Source organism: Rattus rattus, chromosome 10 (assembly GCF_011064425.1).
Source record: "Rattus rattus isolate New Zealand chromosome 10, Rrattus_CSIRO_v1, whole genome shotgun sequence".
Classification (NCBI taxonomy): domain Eukaryota; kingdom Metazoa; phylum Chordata; class Mammalia; order Rodentia; family Muridae; genus Rattus; species Rattus rattus.
In genome coordinates this window covers 40,266,255-40,285,663 of record NC_046163.1, presented here as the reverse complement: position 1 = coordinate 40,285,663, position 19,409 = coordinate 40,266,255, and the positions used below count along the sequence as shown (strand labels likewise).

Sequence of the window (19,409 nt, the reverse complement as noted above, 5' to 3'; positions counted from 1 at the left end):
AGGATATAGGTATATGCCACCATGGCTGGCTTCTTCCCTTTCATTTACCCAAAAGTGATTACTGGGTAGAGAGAAACTGAAAATTGTCATTTTCCTGAGTACCCCAATAGCGTCTGTACTTGAGTCTCTTGTCTTCAGTGGTAAAGTCCATTCTTGTGAGGTGGCAGTCATATTTATTTTTACTTCCATTCACAAACACCAAAATAGGAAAAGGTGCAAAGATTAAGAATATTTTAGTTCACACAAGGATTAGACACTCTCCCCATGAATATAATAGTGTTCAGTGCGACTTCCCTTATAAAAACCAGGAAGGGCCTGTTGGCCTTGAAGGTCACCCTACTGGGGTTCAGTGACCGGCCAGTAATCACGACAGAAGTACTCGCTGCTGCTTCACTGCCTTCCTCATTTACCTGCAGGTTACATAGGAAACAAATATTAGCTACCCTACAGACCATCCTAGACACATAAATCACACACAGACCCAGCAGCTCACCCTGGTAACACTTGGACACAAATGGTTCCCTCCAGAAACCTACTCATTCTTAACATCCAGTGTATGTAATGCACTGGGCTCATCCAGAGCCTTGCAAGAGTTCCACAAGTGTAATCTCTGCACTAGAAGTCACATTCTGGTAGTGTCTTTGAACACTATCACAGAGCATTGTTTTGAACAACTGCTAAGAGAAATTCAGACTCAAAAATCAGAGATCTGCAATTTAAATAGATTCACTCTTAAAGCATAAGGAAAGCCCAGCTATAACTACCCAAAAAAGTCACTAAGAGCCTGTGGCTTATGAAAAGACAGTTCTCCAGTTGCGTGAGGTGTCTTTCTTGGAGTAATAACCAGAAAAAAACAGTATTTGAACAATGACACATCTGAAGGGATGCCTTCAGAAAACGACAACTGTTGACGTTACTGACTTCTCGGATGGGATCTTGCTGGGCACTCTGGTACTGAGGCTAGCCTGCCATTCAAGAGCCTCCTGTGTCAGGTGTCTATTCCTGGTCCCTGTGTGTGTGTCTGTGCGTGCACACCTTGCTAACCTTTAACTTTCTGTATAGACCAGGCTGGCCAGGAATTGTGGCAATTCTGTCCCTGACTATAAATAAAGTACGTGGCACTCTCTGTGCTTTGAGGGGCTGGTTAATGCTTTGGGTTTTGTTTGTTTCTTTCCCTTTGGTGTCCGGTATCTACTTCATATTTGTTCTAGGATTCGATTCTAAGTGGTGCGATCCAGCAGGTTCTGACCTCCTGTCTCTCGTCTTTCTGCTTCCCTTAGTTTCCACTAAGCTTACTTTGATCCTAGAATTAGTTCTCTTGCACTATACTCTGAACATTTCTCTGATTGCAACCTTTCTTTGCAAACCCAAGTCCTATAAGCTTTGGCCCATCTCCTGCTCACAATCTTCCATGAAGAACAGCCTACACCATTGGGCCTCAAACCTAATTGTGAAAATCTCCGAAGGATCTGTGTCTAGAGACAAGATTCTCCAACAAGTTTCAGGATGGCCAGGGCTACAGGGAGAAACCCTGTCTCAAAAAACAAATCAACAAAAAGAAACAAGTTCTCAGGTTCCACCCTCCAGTCTCCAGGATGACTCTAAGGATCCCCACCTAAAGCTATGGGTCCACACTTCAGTACCTAAGAACTAGAACAACTACAAGCTGCCACAACTTAGCTAGCACACGATTCTATGCACACCTCAGCTGGGGGAAGCCGGGCTGAGCAGTCAATACTCTACTCATTTCCTCCCTGGGACTTCTCAGGCCCAGCACACCACTGTGTGTGGTTAATCCCTCAAGATCAACGTGTGCCAGCTGTCTGCTGAAATGCTAGGTATTGACATAGTTCTAGAACACGTGATGCTGAGGTGACCCGTACTCATCAGTAACCCCCTTCCTTGTGTTCAGTTGCCCTTCACCCTCTTCACTTATGAACTCGTCCCTCCCATTCTGTCCAGAATCAGTTTCAGTCTTACTCCATGCTTGTCACATTCCTGAAACATCTTAGGATTCGCTCTCTCTTTCGTGGCCTTTGCTGACTCCTTTTCCTTGGGCTACCCCCTAAATATGCCTCTCTGACAGGAGAGACGCTTGAGGGTTCACTTGAAGTGCCATACTGAGGCAGACGTCATGGAGAAGACTGCAAGCTTCTCCATGTGTATACGATGGACTGCAGAGATGACTCTGCCACAGTGCTCTGCTGCGGGTAGAAGGCTATCTCCACCAGGAGAGCAGCGGGAGACTCCAGAAGTGCAGATTGATAAAATGCAAAAAAGGCGGAGGCTGGAGGAAGCTGAACTCACCTCAAGAAACGCTTTGTGGAATGCATCGGAGACAAAGAGGTCGTCCCTGCCTTCAGCAATGATCCCTGGAAGGAAGAACAGGGAGGGGGACTGTGGTTTGAGAAGCAGATGCTGAGCTTCCCTAATAATCCCCTCACTCCTTCAGTGGATACCTTTTAAAAACAGCAAGTTATTTTGTGAATTTAATCTAATGTCAACTTTTTTGGGAAGGTGGAAGGGTGGGACCCCATTCTTTTTTTTGTTAATTTTTTAAAATGTATTTTATGTATGTGAGTACATTGTCAGACACACCAGAAGAGGGCACTGAATCCCATTACAGATGGTTGTGAGCCACCATGTGGTTGCTGGGAATTGAACTCAGGACCTCTGGAAGAGGAGTCAGTGCTCTTAACCACTGAGCCATCTCTCCAGCCTCGTGGGACCCCATTCTTAAAGAAAAACTTTACTCTGTCTAGCAAAAATATGTCTTTCTAGTCTGGTAACATTTTTTTAAAGGTTTGGCTTTCAAAGCTAAAGATAGCCCAATAAAGTTAAATCTAATTACCTGATCTAAGTCATTTTTAGATAAAATCTTTGTGTAATCTGAGCTGGCCTTTTTTTAAAATTTATTTTAAAGGATTACTTATTTATTTTATGCATATGAGTACACTGTAGCTGTCTTCAGACACATAAGAAAGAGGACATCAGATCCCAATTACAGATGGTTGTGAGCCACCATGTGGTTGCGGGGAATTGAACTCAGGACCTCTGGAAGAGCAGTCAGTGCTCCCAACCACTGAGTCATCTCTCCAGCCCTAAAATTATTTCTTTATTTACGTATTTATTTTGTTTTTTTTTCAGGACAGGGTTTCTCTGTGTAGCCTTAACTATCCAGGCACTCATTCTTGATCAGACTGACCTCAGTCTCAGAGATCTGCCTGCCTCTGCCTCTCAAGTGCAGGTATCAAAGGCATGCACCTCCAGGCCCAGCTAAGGTTCATTTTTAATTTTAATTTACTATCATATTTTATTTTTATCAAGATTGTGTGAGTGTGTGTGTGTGTGAGAGAGAGAGAGAGACATTGTATGAGAGTGTGTGTGAGTGTGTGTGAGTGTGTGTGTGAGTGTGTGTGTGAGTGTGTGTGTGTGAGAGTGTGTGTGAGTGTGTGTGTGTGTGGAGTGTGTGGTGTGTGTAGTGTGTGTGTGTGTGTGTGTGTGTGTGTGTGTGTGTGTGTGTGTGTGTGTACATGAGTGCAGGAGTGAAGATGCCTATGGAGTCAGATCCCCTGGAGCTGGAGTAACAGAAAATTGTGAGCTGTCTACCATGGGTTCTGGAAACTGATCCTGGGTCTTCTGCAATAATGTATTATTAAATTAGTTATTGTTATTAATATATTAATAATGTGTTAAGTTAATATTATAACACATGCTCTTAACTGCTAACATGTCTCTCTAGGCCCTATTTTATTTACTTTTGGGACAAGATCTTGTTATATAGCCTAGGCTGGCCTGGAACACTCTAATGTTCTACCCTACCTCCCAATGCTGGAATTATAGGTCTCAACATGGCCTGGATTTTCATGCCTGTCTCTTTGAATTCCAATGCTTTTTCAAATTCTTCCCCACCTGGTTTGATCTCCCATTAGATACAGAATCATGGAGTGACAGACATGCTGGTTGCACTCCTGGAAGCAAGAGCACACACTCTCTCTCACAGGGAGGCTAAGAAGGGCAAGGTATCACCCCAAGCTTAGCACAGAGCCACAGTCAGAATCCTGATACTCTGGCTTGGCACTCTTCACTGTACTTTCCTTGATTCTCTCACTTTTGGTTAAACCACCTTGGAGTGGAAAGGAGGTGGTTCTCCCCTCTACCGACCTGGGAGTTGGGACTTCTCAGGGCTGAAGAGATCAACAAGGCCCATGTCTTGCAGCTGCTCCTTCAGACTGAAGCTGTCCTCGATGCGGAAGCGGGGCACGTGGACCACAAGCATGACCTCCGACAGCTCATCCAGCCACTCCTGCAGCAGCTCCGGGGTGAGCTCCCGCTCCACCTTAGCCAGGCTCTTCTCAGGCTTGGGCAGGATGAGCACCATGGTGATGTCGTCCCCCTTGAAGGGCATCTCTAGCACCTGGGTACCCTCTCCCACACGCCTGTATTTGAATTTGCCTTCCTGGTACATCATGGGCACCAAGCATGACTGCCCATCAACTTTGTGGAATGGTTCCTTCCTTGTGTTCTCAGGGCTGAACTTTGACTTCCACAGGCCCTGAAAGAGGTCAAGTGGGAGAATAATAAAGCAAGAACAAAAATATCCTAGCAGGATACTTACTGCTCTGGGACATAATCGTTATTATCTGATTGTATCAACATATAAATGTAGTTATTGGAAAAGAAGTAAAAATGCATTGCAAAGCTAATAACTATACCTGTGTCATGCAGTTATCTATGTTTTGTTCTGTTTTTTCTATAGTTTTTTATATTTCCACCAATATTTCCTTTTTTTTTTTTTTTAAACATTTGAGAGGAGGGCCATGCCTCTGAGTATGTGGACATCAGAGGACAATTTATCATTGTTCAGGAAATGGTTCATTCCTCCCACCATGTGGGCTCCATGTTGAAACTCAGGCTGCCAGATGTGGGACGAGCCCCTTTACCAACTGAGCCACCTTGCCAACCTGGCATTGCATTTTTGTTGTTGTCTGTTGTTGTTGTTGTTGTTGTTGTTGTTGTTGTTGTTGTTCTTGTTCTTGTTGTTCTTGTTGTTGTTGTTTTTAAGTCAGGAAAGTCTAACCCCTAGAATAACCTACTCTCCCTCGCAAGTTCATTCCATCTCATGTTGTCTGCTGTCCACCAGCCTTTCCCAGTGCCGACCTCCAGAACTCTCTGCTCTGTCCCTGCTGAGTTAGAGGCCAGACTCAGACAGCAATCCCAGCGATTTGTCTGGAAGTCCCACCAGTCAGGGAATGGCCCCTGGCTGGGCTTCCTGCCTTGCTCCTTATCTTTCTCTGCTCTTTGCTCTTGAGTTAAGTCAACTAACTCTTCTGAGAGGCAGTTTCTCACCCACAAGTTAGGCACTAGAAAGAGTCAACAACTTTACAATGTTAACTGTGTGCTCTAAGTGTGTATAACACCCAAGTTCTTCACCTGTGTTACCTTCTCTATCCTTTTGGTAAGCCTATAAAAGAGATGAGGCCTCATTACCATAGGCCATAGGAAAGCTCCCAGTAACTCCCCAGTAACTCACGAGAATTCATACACTTAGAAACAAGGAGTCAAGCTTTAAAACAAAGAAATAATACTGCACAAACGGCCCAGGGTCTCACTTCGGTGGTTCGAGGATCTAGAGTATCAATAAATAGCAAGTTATTCCATAAGCTGTAAGGGGTAACAGCACGCTGTGGAAATGCAGTCTACTCTGTTCCCGAGGAGAGGGAAACTCCGAGAGGCAGAGTGATGGACAGTAGCAGTGGCAGGCTAAGTCTTCAGGCCACGTGGAGAAAGAAGGACTGCCTGAGGATAAACAACACATGTCACACTTCCAGCTGCTCTGCAGGGACGGTCCCCCAGAGTGTTGGCGGTGTTCATTCCCACTGTCCTCCCCTGTTCCGCATCATTGGAATCAAATAGGAGCAGTCCTCAGAACCCTGGCCTCTGTGAGGAAAACAAGCCATATACATAACAGTCCCTCTCTTACTCTGGTGGGCCCAACACCTGGAGCATCAGGGCTCCAAGGAACCACGTTAAATAGGAATTGTTCTCGGCAGTAGGGGCTCCATCACTGACGATTGTCAGTAAAGTCATTTTGTTTCTGATTTTTTTTCTTTTTTCTTTTTTTCGGAGCTGGGACTGAACCCAGGGCCTTGGGCTTGCTAGGCAAGCGCTCTACCACTGAGCTAAATCCCCAACCCCTGTTTCTGATTTTAAACACAGTAAAAGAGCTGGGCTTGATAGCATGCACACCTTTAATCCCAGCACTCGGGAGACAGAGGCAGGTGGATCTCTGTGAGCTCAAGGCCAGCCTGGTCTACTTAGCAAGTTCCAGGACAACTGGAGCTACATAATGCCCTGTCTCAAATTTTAAAAAAGAAAAGAAAACATTAATTGGATGGCAGAAAGTGTCACACAAGTGTGCAATTTTGTCATATCTTGAAGAATGCTAGGTTAGTAAATTCACACAGTCTGCCCCAACCTGGGGATTGCTCTAAGCCTCTGGACCTCTGAGCTCTCAGCAAATCCACATGGCTGCCTAGGCCAGGCATGGGCCACTTCAGGAGGGATTTGACTACACATGCTTAGTAGAGGAATAGTGAGAGGAAGTCCCTGGGATCTCCGCAGGAGCAGCTCAAGTACCTTGAAGTAAATGGTGTTAACCAGCACCAGGGCAGTGAGCTCATCAATGGCTCCTCGGGGGATGACGTCTTTGATGCGGCCTTCAGTCTTATTAGCTACCCAGTTGTTGATGGTCACTCTGGATTCCTCCGGATTCTCCTAAGGAAAACAGGAAATAATCCTACCCACCTGTTCCATTCATTACCTCTGACTTTCAATTCCCCCGTGCAGAATTTCCTTTGCCCCTCATTTCCCGCTCTTTTCCCATGATTGGTTAAGAAGCCATCACTTTAGCCCGCACCGAGGAACTCTCAGTCGTCATACAGTCACTGACTTTTTCAGGGAGTTAATCTTTTGTTATAACAGGGTCACACTCAGAGCCCAGCCTGTCCATAAGTGTTCTAAGCAGAAAAGGAAAAAGGAGGAGACACAGGATCAGGACAGACGAAAGGGAAAGTCAGGCTAAGGGCGGAAGGAGGTACGATGTCCATGTTACCTACTCTGACTCTGGAAACCCTAAACTCATAGAAGCATAATCTCCAAACAGTCTGCGCGAGGAAATGCCTAATGATACAGTTCAGAGGATGGGAGGGGAGAGTGCCCTGTAGTCAAAGAAATGTAGACAATACTGACCAGTGAGCGGAGGCTCACACCTCTAATTCCAGCACTAGGAAGGCATCTCTGAGAGTTCGAGGCCAGCCTGGTCTACAGAGTGAGTTCCCAATCAGTCAGGGCCACATAGTGAAACCCTATCTGGGGGTCGGAAGGAGTAGAAAGAAAGGAAAAGAAAATGCTGACAGAAAGATGGCGTGGAGGTTAGAATGGAAATAGCCCCAGGGGCTCATAGATTCGCACGCTTAGTCCCCCGCTGATTAAGGATTTTTGAAGGATTAAGATGAGGAGATGCGTAACTGGGGATGGGCTTTGCCATCTCTCTTTCTCTGTCTTCCCTGTCAGGATGTAAGTTCTCAGCCCCATGCCTGCCTGTCTGCCACCGCGCTTTCTACCATAAAGGAAATGGACTAACATTCTGAAATTGTAAGTAAGCCCTCAACGAAATGTTGTCTTTTATGGAGTTTTCTTGGTCATGGTGTCTCTTCACAGCAGTGGGACAGTAACTACAACAGAAATCAAGGCACCTCTTTGCTGAGTTACTTCCTCAAAACACTAGGCTTGTGTGCTTCGAGAATCTCCGAGGGAGCATGTAACACACATCGTGCTCCAATTTCATTTACCACGACGTATTTGAACTTGGTAGATGAAATGAAAAGCTATCGCTTGTACACCTTAAGAGGAGCCTCTATAACCGAAGGCTTGAGGACCATTGCTCTGTGAAGCCTTAAGGAAGGGTGTGTTCCGTGGGTTCTGATTTGTCCTCGGGCTCCACCAGCCATCGTCAAGGACTGTGGTGTTCCTTTGTATCCTGTTTCTCTCCCTCCTCAGTCTGTGTGGCAGGGACTCTGACCCCAACAACTCACCTTGAAGTCCAGGGGCTGAAGCTTGGCTCCATAGACAATCTCACTAACGTCTTGATAGCTCTCATTGAAGGTAAGGGATTTGTCTCCAAAAAGGCGGTTGGCTGACACCAAGTTAGAGGACTTGTTGGCTTTTCGATAGAGTCGGCAGTTCAGTTTGGCAAAGAAGAAGTGGATCTGGTCGGATGTCTTCTCGGAGATGGTATCAAATTTAAAAACCTATAGATAACAAAAGAAGATGGCGGTGGTGTGGTTGGGCAGTCAGTTACCATGGGTGCAGAGTACAGTGCTGGACCCAGAGCCATCTGAGCTGTTAGTTCCCTCCAGCACAGTGCTTGGCACAGCATAAACACTCACTCGGCTCTTATTTTTTATGCAAGAAAAAAGAATAAAGGGCAGGAAACATAATTAGGAAAGATCAAGAGACAGGAACACCACCAGGTCTTCAAGGGACTGTAGTCTAATGCATGGTGTTTTCTCACTGCTAAGGGAGATGTCCTCTTGGTAATTACGGACACCTAAAGGACCCAAGATAGTGCATCTCCTTGTAACAAGCATTCTCACAGCATTTGCTTGGGTCAGCACTCTTGAAGGCTCTGGAATACTGGTTATAGAAGGTCTGAGAGAGGAAAAGATTTGTGTCAGAAGGAAATAAATGAATCACAGTGTTAGGTCTAAAAGGGACTTAAGAGCCACACATGTGTCAGTCAGAGCTGTGGAAGCTGCCATAGACCCACATGACCACCTTCTTCATTGACAGCACAAAATGGTAAGGCTGCTTCCCCACCTCTCCGTGCTCGTTCCTCAGGTGGGAAGAGGCCTTTTGGTTTTACTTATTCTCTTGTTTCCCTGATGTTCTGATATGCACTCTGTGCTTGTATGTGTGCCCGTGAACTCACAGGCGTGTATGCACCTGTGAGCACACAGGCGCGTATGCACATGGCCGGAGAGGTCAGACGACAACCTCGAATATTGTTACTCGGTGCCATACACCTTCTTCTCCTTTTTTGAAAAAAGTTGTGTTTATTTTGGGGGTGGTGAATATGTGCCTCATATATGTGGGTGCCTCAAGAGGCCAGGAGAAGACGCTGGGTTTTGTGTAGCTGGAGTTACAGGAGGTTACGAGCTGCCAGACATGGTGCTGAACATCTAACGTGGGTCCTCTGGAAGAAAGGGAAGCTCTTTAAACCTCTGAGCTGTCTCTCCACACCTACCTTTCCCCTGATGTGAGTCAGGGTCTCTCACTGCTCTGGAGCTGGCTCATTAGGGTAAGATGGCTGGCCGGCAAGGGGTCTGTCTTCTATCTCTGCCTCCCTGGTGCTGGCATTAACAAGCATGTGCACCATGCCCGTGTACATGGGTTCTGTGCACCATGCCCGTGTACATGGGTTCTGTGCACCATGTCCGTGTTCATGGGTTCTGTGTACCATGCCTGTGTACATGGGTTCTGTGCACCATGCTGTGTACATGGGTTCTGTGCACCATGCCCGTGTACATGGGTTCTGTGCACCATGCCTAGTACATGGGTTCTGTGCACCATGCCCGTGTACATGGGTTCTGTGCACCATGCCCGTGTACATGGGTTCTGTGCACCATGCCTAGTACATGGGTTCTGTGCACCATGCCGTGTACATGGGTTCTGGAGCTCAAACTCAGGACTTGGTACGTGCAAGGCAAAGCACTAATCGAGCCCTCTCCCCAGGTCCCTTTTTATCACTTGTGGACTAAAAGCGCCATAGCTTTCTAAAGAGAATCATACCCCATTTTTCTATGTTTGACACCGTACACTGTAAGCTATGTAGAAGGGACTTGGAGGACATGTGTGGATTAGCAGTGTTGTTCTGCCTCTGGTGGGTTTTTCCTCCTGGTTTTATTTTGCACCAATAGAGTAAGCCCCGCATTCTGCATATGACTAGCCATGTACTCCATCACTGAGCCACGTCTCCAGCTCTCGTCTATTTTTATAGGAAAGGTCTTGTTTACGCTCGCATGCAGGGAACAGAGACAGAATATAAGGAAGTGCTTGAGACTGGGGCCTGAACGCCCCAGGAGGAGTTCTAATTGCTGCCAGCCCCCATTCATTCACAAGAGCATCAGGAACACACAACGGGGCAAGGACAGTCTCTTGTGTGCTGGGGACAGAGAAGCAGAATACGGAGCCTCTGAGAGTTAGGCCTTCTGTGGAGGGGAGGTGTGGAGAACCGCATGCCTGAGTCTGAACACATCAGTGCTGTTCAGTGGGAAACAGCTGTTTGGGGAGAGGGGAGTAAACCCTTTTATCTCCCAGACCTCCATGTCTTGTGTTCAGAGGACAGTGAATGCCATGCTGGAGGGCCTCCCTGTCATTGATGTTTTTTCCAGAGTGAGGCCTGAAGAAAGCCAGCTGGGCACTCAAGCCAAGGGCAGAGTAAGGCTCTCATGCTTCCAACCATGGCTGGGGGTGATACCAGGGCCTCAGTCATGACGTCTCTCGTTATCTCGCTCCACTTTCTCCCCCTTCTTCCCAGACCTGCCGAGAAGGGGTGGGGGAACCACTGAGCTGAAGTGCTCGGTGCTGCCCCTAGCTCTAAAACAGCCTGCCTCTTTGAGTGCCCTAGAGTCCCCGCCAAGAGCCACTCTGCTCGAGCCCGCTGCATGGCAAACGTCTTTCCCTACCAGGGCAGGGAATGGAGTCTCCACCCAGCATATGGTCCAGCACAGAGGTAGTGCCGGATTTAAAAAAAAAAAAAAACATACAAATGATCAAATGAAAGGATATCCAAATAACTGGACAGAGTACACACCTGTAACCCCAGCACTTGGGAAGTAGAGGCAGGAGGACCTCCAGTTCAAGAGCAACGTGAGTGAAACATTGTGAGACACTGTCTCAAAAATGAATGGGGAGGGAGGGAGAGAAAGATAGAGGAGAAAGAGAGACCGTGACAGAGATGGAGAAGGAAAGGGGGGAGAACACACACACACGCAGAGAGAGAGAGAGAGAGAGAGAGAGAGAGAGAGAGAGAGAGAGACAGAGAGAGAGAGAGACAGAGACAGAGACAGACAGAGAGACAGAGAGAGACAGAGAGACAGAGACAGACAGAGAGACAGAGAGAGAAGGACTGGAAAGAGAAGTGATACCAATCTTCTCCTCTCTATGAATAGCATAGAATATGAGCTGGCGAGATGAGTCAGCAGAAAAGCATTACCCATCAAGCTTGACCATCTGCAGTTGGTCCCTAGAACCCACAAGAAGCCACCCGCAGTGGCTTGCATCTAGAATCCCAGCACCCCTATAGCAGTACGGAAAGTACGGGTAACCAGGGGGCTTGCAGGGAGTAGCCTGGCCTATGTGGTGTGTGGAAATGGGAGAGCTTCCTTCAACAAGGTAGGAGGAGGGAATCGGCTCCCGGAGGTTGTCCTCTGACCTCCACACACGTGCCATGGCACAGGTGTGCTCCCCTCAAACAATAATAAGAAAAATAATTTTGAAAAGAGAGAGACTAGGAAACATTTATGAGAGGAAGACATCCAGGTAATAACTCCTTGCCTAATTAAAATAATTAGTCACATGGTAGCTAAGACTTGTAATTCTTCTACTCATGAAGCTGAGGCCAGGTGATCATCACAAGGTCACAACCAACTAGAGCTACATATAGTAAGTTTGGGGTCATGCTGGGCTACACAGAAAAAACAAAACAAAACCTTCAAAACTCTCAAAAAGGGGCTGGAGAGATGGCTCAGCGATTAAGAGCACTGACTGTTCTTCCATTCAATTCCCAGCAACCACATGGTGGCTCACAACCATCTGTAGTGGGGTCTGATGCCCTCTTCTGGTGTGTCTGAAGACAGCTATGGGTACTCATATACATAAAATAAATAAATAATCCTTTTTAAAAAAAAAACTCTCAAAAACTAGAGTTTTTTGTTTGTTTGTTTGTTTGTTTGTTTGTTTTTTAAATCCTGGCTAGAGAGAGCAGTTAAGAGCTCTGGGTGCTTGTCTAGAGGACCAGGGCTCAATTCCCAGCACCCACATGACATCTCACAACTGTGAGACACACATTCAGGCAAAATAGCGATGCACATAAAATAATCATTAAAAAAAAAAAAAAGAAGGCAGATCCGAAAAAAAGAAAAAAGAAAAAGAAAAAAAAAGGGGGGGGGGCTGAAGAGATGGCTCAGTGGTTAAAAGCACTGACTGCTCTTCCAGAGGTCCTGAGTTCAATTCCCAGCAACCACATGGTGGCTCACAGCCATCTGTAATGAGATCTGATGCCCTCTTCTGGTGTGTCTGAGGACAGCTACAGTGTACTCATATACATTAAATAAATAAATAAAAAAAAAAGAAAAATTATCTTAACACATGAAGTAGTGATTCAAAGAAAATGGTCGCCCACAGTGAGATCCCCTACACAACCTGCTGTGTGGTCAGACATAAGGAAGTCCAAGAGATGCTCCCTGGCAAGGAAAGAGGAAGGGGCTTTGCGCTGTACCTCCATCAGCTGCTTGAGGGTGTTATTACAAGCACCCAGCTTGGTCATAGCAAACGCCGTGGAGATGCTCAAGGGTGACAGGAAAATGTTGTCGTTGTCGTTCTTGGAGTCTGCCAGGTGCTGATAGAAGTTAGTGGCAAATCGAGAATTGGCCTTGGACAGTTCCCAGACCCGCCGGTTGGTGGCTTCCGGAACCTTCTGCTCTAGGCCATCCTCCTCCGTGGCCTTCTTCAAGAGGGGAGCGGTAAATGCACATGGGGTTCACGGGGATGTCTCGGGGCTTCGCTATGCAGATGTCGTCCACAGGGTTTCCATGACAGACAGCACAGCCCAAGGCACCAATGAGTAGCAGAGAGAGGAGACAAAGCTTCCTACAAGGGACAGAACCGTGACTCTCCATCCCCACCAACCACCGCAGTCTTATTCCTGAGAAGCGTGGGATTCTGGCCTTCTTGGCGTTTGAGCAAAGCGTGTGTGTGTGTGTGTGTGTGTGTGTGTGTGTGTGTGTGTGTGTGTGTGTGTGTGTGTGTGTGTGTGTGTGTGTCAATGCTAGGCTAAGAAAGAATGTCTCGGGGCTTCGCTATGCAGATGTCGTCCACAGGGTTTCTGTGGCAGACAGCACAGCCCAAGGCACCAAGGTAGAGAGTCGAGAGAGTGAAGAGAGGCACCTGAAGGGTTCAGGGAAACCCCAGACAGGGATGGACATTAGCCTGAATCTTAAAGGACAGGCTTTGGTGAAGAGGGGGTAATACAACAAAAGAGCAGCTGGATACAAAAGGCTCCGGATCCGCAGCTCCAGCCTGCACTCAGACGGCCAAACTTACTACTGGCCGGGCAGTTTGGTCTTGAGGGCCCACTACTTCCATAGTGAGGTGGGACCTGCTGGGCTGTCACCTCCCACACACACCTGCTCTTCTACCCTTCAACCCAGTGGATCCTGACTCCAGTCCAGATACCTGGAAGTCATGCAGCTCCCTCCCCTCCCCCTCCTCGTTGAGTCAGACCCTAGAGTCAATGACTACTACAACCTTGCCCTCTGACCTTTACTGCCCCAGCCTTACTTCTGCCCTCATTATTTTCTGTCCCCTGAATTTTTTTAATAGCTTCTAACATGAGTCATTAAAAGTAAAGATAATCTCATTTGAGGGTGCCATGAATTAATAGGGTCTCAGTAGCCCAGGCTGCCTCGTTCTTAATATGTAGCTGAGGATGACCTTGAACTTCTGATTTTCCTTCTTCCAGATCTCAAACGCTGGGATTATAGGCATGCACTACCATGCCCAGCTTGATATCTCTTCCTTAAAAATGAGCTAGTAGCCAGTTGGTGATGTATATACCATTAATCTCAACATTCGGGAGGCTGAGGCAAGAGGACCATGATCATGAGGGCAGCCTGGGCTACTCAATACCTCAGTTAAAGAAAGTGAAGTAGTGAGACTGGTAGGAGAATGTGGATACTCAATAACGTAATAACCAAGAAGTAAATTCTCTACCTCTACGTGCTCTGGGGTGCCTGAGTCTAGAGGAAAGAGTCCGTATCTGAGCACTGAGTCTTTCCGGTCCCTTCTGCAAGAAACAGTCAGGCATAGAGTGCCGAAGAGCCTGGCTGAGGTAGCTGCTCACTGGGAGATGGGCTAACTGGAGGGTGAGGGCAGCCAAAGGATTTTGGTGTGGTCTGACACCAACAGGTAGAGTGACAGGAGGGGACAGGGGTAAGGGAAGGGAGAGAAAAGGGTGAGAGGTGGGGGAGAGAGAGGGGATGGGGGAGGAGGGAGAGAAGAGAGGGGGAGGAGGGAGAGGAGAGGGAAGGGGGAGGAGGGGAGAGAGGGGGGAGAAGGAGAGAAGAAGGGAAGGAGGGAATGGAGAGAGGGGTGAGGGAGAGGAGAGGGGGAAGGGGGGAGAGGAGAGAGATGAAGGGGGGAGAGGAGGAGAGAGATGAGGAGGGAGAGGAGAGAGGGGAAGGAGGGAGAGGAGAGAGATGAGGAGGGAGAGGAGAGAGGGGAAGGGGGGAGAGGAGAGAGATGAGGAGGGAGAGGAGAGAGGGGTGAGGGAGAGGAGAGAGAACCATCTCTGTTATCTCGTCGTTCCCATTTTGTTCTTGGGTGCATTTGGAAATGTGAGTAGACGCTGAGGGAGCCCTCAGCTCTGCTGGGTATAAACAGGAACCATAGTGGTCAGGCTACCTCCTCCCTTCCAGCTTCCTCCAACAACCTATATCAAGAAAGGAGTCACGAAAGGGGAATAAGGCTTTGGGAGGAAGTCAGGGGTCACAGACACAGGCTGGGGGCAGTTGACCAGGAAGAGGAGCAGAAAGCAAATTAGGACGCTGTCCTAGAGGAAGTGTCCTCTGGTTTGCCCATCTCTTCTCAAGGGAGGTGCCCCTTGCTTCTGAAGGAGCTAAGAACCTTAGGTGTGGCTTAGGTGAAGTGACATCTTCCAAAAAGGAAGAAGGGAGAAGGCCTGGTCGTCTCAAAAATGTCATAGGCCATCCTTGTGAGTCCCTCAGAGGTCAGAAAACCAAGCAAGAGCTCACAGAGGGAAAGCCCACCACTTACCTCTCTCCAGCAACCGCACTTCCTATTCCCGGGGAATACATGGTGGATGCTTCTGCAGAGAAGCCGTGCAGACACTGCTGAGAATCCCTCCGAAAACTGGTTCTTTCCTCTGAATCTGAGAGGTCCAGAGGCCAGGTGGGGGAGGGAGCCAGTCAGGAGAGGAGGGCCGAGGTCAAAGGCTGATGACCAGTTCCCAGGGTTAAGCAAAGCACCCTGTTGTTTAATTAGTAGAAACGTTAAAGTTCAGTGAGGCCTAGGGAAAGTGTGGCCCCCTCTTCTTGCCCACAGCCCTTCATTCCTCTCTCATCTCTGGGGGGTAAAGGGGTGAACATGGAGAATTCAAACAGGCTTAGGAGATTCCTGACTCAGGAGGGCTCTGTGGGAAAAGGCTCTGGTGCCTCAAGTCAGGAGAGAGCAGAGGCGGAGGGCTGTGATTGGGAACAGCAGCTTCTACTGCTCCCCGCCTAGTGGGTTTGTTGTGTAGCTAAAGCTGACCTTGAACTCCTGCTCTCCCTGTCACTACCTTCCGACAGCTGGGATTACAGATGTGAGCCTCTGCCTCTGTTTCCCCTACTGTGCACAAGAGCAGCAACTAGTGAAATGTTTCCCTTTTCTCTTTCTTTCTCTTTCTTTCTCTTCTTTCCCTTTGGAGTATCACAGAAGTTTATTTAGAAACAAGTTTCTTATGAAAATGTTCATGACCCAGTTCTACACCAGTCAGACGGGCCCCCTGGGGAGGGATGTGCACTCCTCTGCTGAAGGGCCATGTTAACCTCTTTCCAAGGCTACTGACAGGATGATGCCGTTTCCTCAGACGACCATTGCAAGGCTGCTGTGTTGCTCTCTAGCTGCTTTCTCCCTACACTTGTCATTCCCGATTCAATCCTTTGACACGTCTGCCACCATTTTACTTCAGTGATAACTCCTTGTCCATAAACTTCTTCAGTTCAGGAGGGAGGGCCATTGTCGCGGGGACTTCTCAGCGACTCCACACAACTCAAAACACCTCTCTCTCTCTCTCTCTCTCTCTCTCTCTCTCTCTCTCTCTCTCTCTCTTTTAAGTTTTTTTTTTTGAGGCAGGGTTTCTTTATAGCCCTGGCTGTCCTGGCACTCACTCTGTAGACCAGGCTGACCTTGAACTTAGAGATCTACCTGCGGGACTGCTGAGATCAAAGGTGCTCAACCCCACCTCCCAGCTCGAATTATTTCTTAAAGAGTAAACAAGCCAAATTATGTCCAGGTATATTGTTATTAATATTTTTAGTAGTTCTAGGGGGGAGATTAAGTAAATTCAAGCTAACAGAGTTAAAAGGCTCATTTATTTTTGTTTTCCTCTTCTAAACAGCCAAAAATACTATCACTAGGATTGCTCTAATGTGTTCAGCATTCCGTGTGACTTGAGTTTGAAATAAGAGGAATTGGGAATGCTTCACTCTCCAAACAGGAACTCATTAGGACTGAAGCCATGGCGAAGGTCTTGCCAGACTGAGCAGGACACTTGAAGGATAGATGCTAGAGTTTGCTCAAAGGCCCACCATCACCCTTGTCCAAAGATAACGGAAAAGTCCCCTGTTTAGCCTGTAGAGAATGTGACCTGTGTGGAGCATGCACTAGGAACCAGGCGAGGTTCTCCTCAGGGTGAGGGAGCAGCCATGCACATAGCCAGCAGACAGAAAGTGGGCACTGAGGCAGCAAGGTGCTTCAGTGGGTAAAGCATGTGCTACCAACCTGATGACCTGAGGTTGGTCCCTGGGTCACACTTGGTGGAGGAAGAGACCTGACTCCCACAAATGTCCTCTGACGTCCATCTGCACTGTGGCATGTTCGCAAGAACACACAGAACAAACAAACACGAAAGCAAACAAATATTTACAAATGTTTGTCTTTGGGGCTGGAGAGATGGCTCAGTGGTTAAGAGCACTGACTGCTCTTCCAGAGGACCCGAGTTCAATTCCCAGCAACCACATGGTGGCTCACAACCATCTGTAATGGGATCTGATGCCTTCTTCTGGTGTGTCTGAAGACAGCTACAGTGTACTCACATACATAAAATAAACAAATAACTCTTTTTAAAAAATATGTTTGTCCCCAGCCCCGAAAAAAAAATATGTTTGTCATTAGCGTGTGTATGATGTGTGATTACAGATACACATGGACAATGGCATGTATGAAGATCAGAGGACAACTGTGGAGTTGGTTCTCTTTTCACCTTTATGTGGCCACTAAGAATTAAACCCAGGTCACCAGGCTTTATCCGCTGAGCCATCTCCCTCACCTTCCAGCTCTCTCTGTCTATCATGATTGGCATTTTTGAAATGCATAGGCCAGTTAATTTTAGAAAATCTGGCCTCCATTACTAGGTTGAGACTGTTGCCAGCAAACTAATTCTCTCCTTTTTATTAAATGACATTTTGAAAGTTTATAAGTAGCATACAAAACATTATTAGATTTCTATATACATTAATACTATTTTCATCTGATTTTCACCTGGTAATTTAAGCAACTTTCAAGGTCTCTCTCTGTTTCGCTGTCTCTGTCTCTCTGTCTCTCTGTCTCTGTCTCTCTGTCTCTCTGTCTCTCTGTCTCTCTGTCTCTCTCTCTCTCTCTCTCTCTCTCTCTCTCTCTCTCTCTCACACACACACACACACACACACACAAACACGGAAAAGGAAAAGGTAGTGCCTCAGAAAACTGAAGCAGGATTTGAGGGTTGGGAGGCCTACCTGGGCTGCACAATGAATTTGTGGTCATCCTGTCTTCAAGAGAGGAAGGAAAGAGTCCAGAGAGTTGAGCTAGAGCACATGTTGTTACTAAAGCCATGGGGAAGCAGCCCCTTCTACCTTTGCTCTGGGGAATGCAAATGCCTGAACTCCCTGTTGGGAAAGTTGCTCCTTGGGCTGCCACTCCACTTCAGGAATCCAAGCTGTGGTCTGCTTGCCCAAACTCACCAATAACAGCTCTGTGAAAGCACGGTCCTCTCTCTGGACTGATGGAAGGCTCCCTAGAGCATCTAAGTGGGAAGAAGGTGACCGCTGAGTATTGTGGTTCTTTTGTAATAGGAGGATGTATATGGATGGGCAGAAAAGGGTGTAAGGTCCAACAGTATATAAACACCCCCTATTGTTTGAGACTGGGTCTGTCCTTTCTCAGACTGGCCTTAGTGTGTAACCAAGGCTCCTGCCTCCGCCATATCTAGTGCTGAGGATCCACACCAGGGTTTCCTGCTGCTGTGGAAACACTCTCCCAACTAGGTCTTCTTCTCTTCTCTTCTCTTCTCTTCTCTTCTCTTCTCTTCTCTTCTCTTCTCTTCTCTTCTCTTCTCTTCTCTTCTCTTCTCTTCTCTTCCCTCTTCTCTTCTCTTCCTTCTCTTCCTTCTCTTCCTTCTCTTCTCTTCTCTTTCCTCTCCTCTCCTCTCCTCTCCTCTCCTCTCTTCTTTCCTTTCTTTCTTTCCTTTCTTTCTTCTTTTTCTCTTTTTCAGACAGGGTTTCTCTGTGTAGTCTTGACCGTCCAGAAACTCACTTTGTAAACCAGGCTGGTCTCGAACTCAGAGATCTGCCTCCCTCTTCCTAAGTGCTGGCATTAAAGACATGTGTCACCACTGCCAAGGTTCTATTTTTGTTGATATTTATCTTAGTTAGGGTCTAATGCTGTGATAAAATACCATAAAAACACCTTGAGGAGGAAAGGGTTAATTTCCTCTCACATGTTCCAATTATAGTCCTTCATCCAGGGAAGTCAGGGTAAGAACTCACAGTAGGAACCTGGACCAGAAACTAAGGCAGAGGCCATAGAGGGTTCTGCTTATTGGCTTGTTCCTCCTGGCTTGCTCAGCCTGCTACCTTACAGCAACTTCGACCACCAGCTCAGAGGCCACAGTGAGGTGGGCCCTCCCACATCAACCACCAGTCAAGAAAATGTACCACAGGCTTGCCCACAGGGCAATCTAACAGGGACATCTTCTGAATTTTGATTCCCTTTTCCAAAATGGTAGTTTGTGTCATTGATATAAAAGAGGCCCACACAATATGCATTTGTTTTCGAGACAGAATCTCTAATACGGTTCAGTCTAGGCTTGGCTTTAGAACCCATCTGCCTTAGCCTCTTGAGTGCTGGAATGACAGCCTATCCCACCATCCCTGACTTAGTTTTTCTAATTTTTCTTAGCCCATCAATATGTCACTTATGCAAAAGGTCTTGACTTGATGAGCAACAAGGGTGGCAGTGCCCTGTCACTCGAAAGTGTGGGGGAAGGGGTCCTAGCACAGGATGAGGGTGGAAGCACCTGAGGGGAG

At 47.3% G+C, this 19,409-nt stretch overlaps 1 protein-coding gene across 1 annotated transcript; it reads right to left on the bottom strand.

Annotated features, from left to right (window-relative positions):
- Positions 1 to 156: 156 nt before the first annotated feature.
- On the bottom strand, positions 157 to 15,158 carry Serpinc1 (serpin family C member 1). Its single transcript, XM_032914993.1, is given in 8 exon segments — positions 157 to 410; positions 2,308 to 2,372; positions 4,165 to 4,555; positions 6,640 to 6,777; positions 8,097 to 8,312; positions 12,563 to 12,796; positions 12,798 to 12,933; positions 15,118 to 15,158. Coding segments are annotated over 8 exon segments (1,398 nt in total). The 3' UTR covers positions 157 to 233.
- Between the last annotated feature and the right edge of the window lie 4,251 nt (positions 15,159 to 19,409).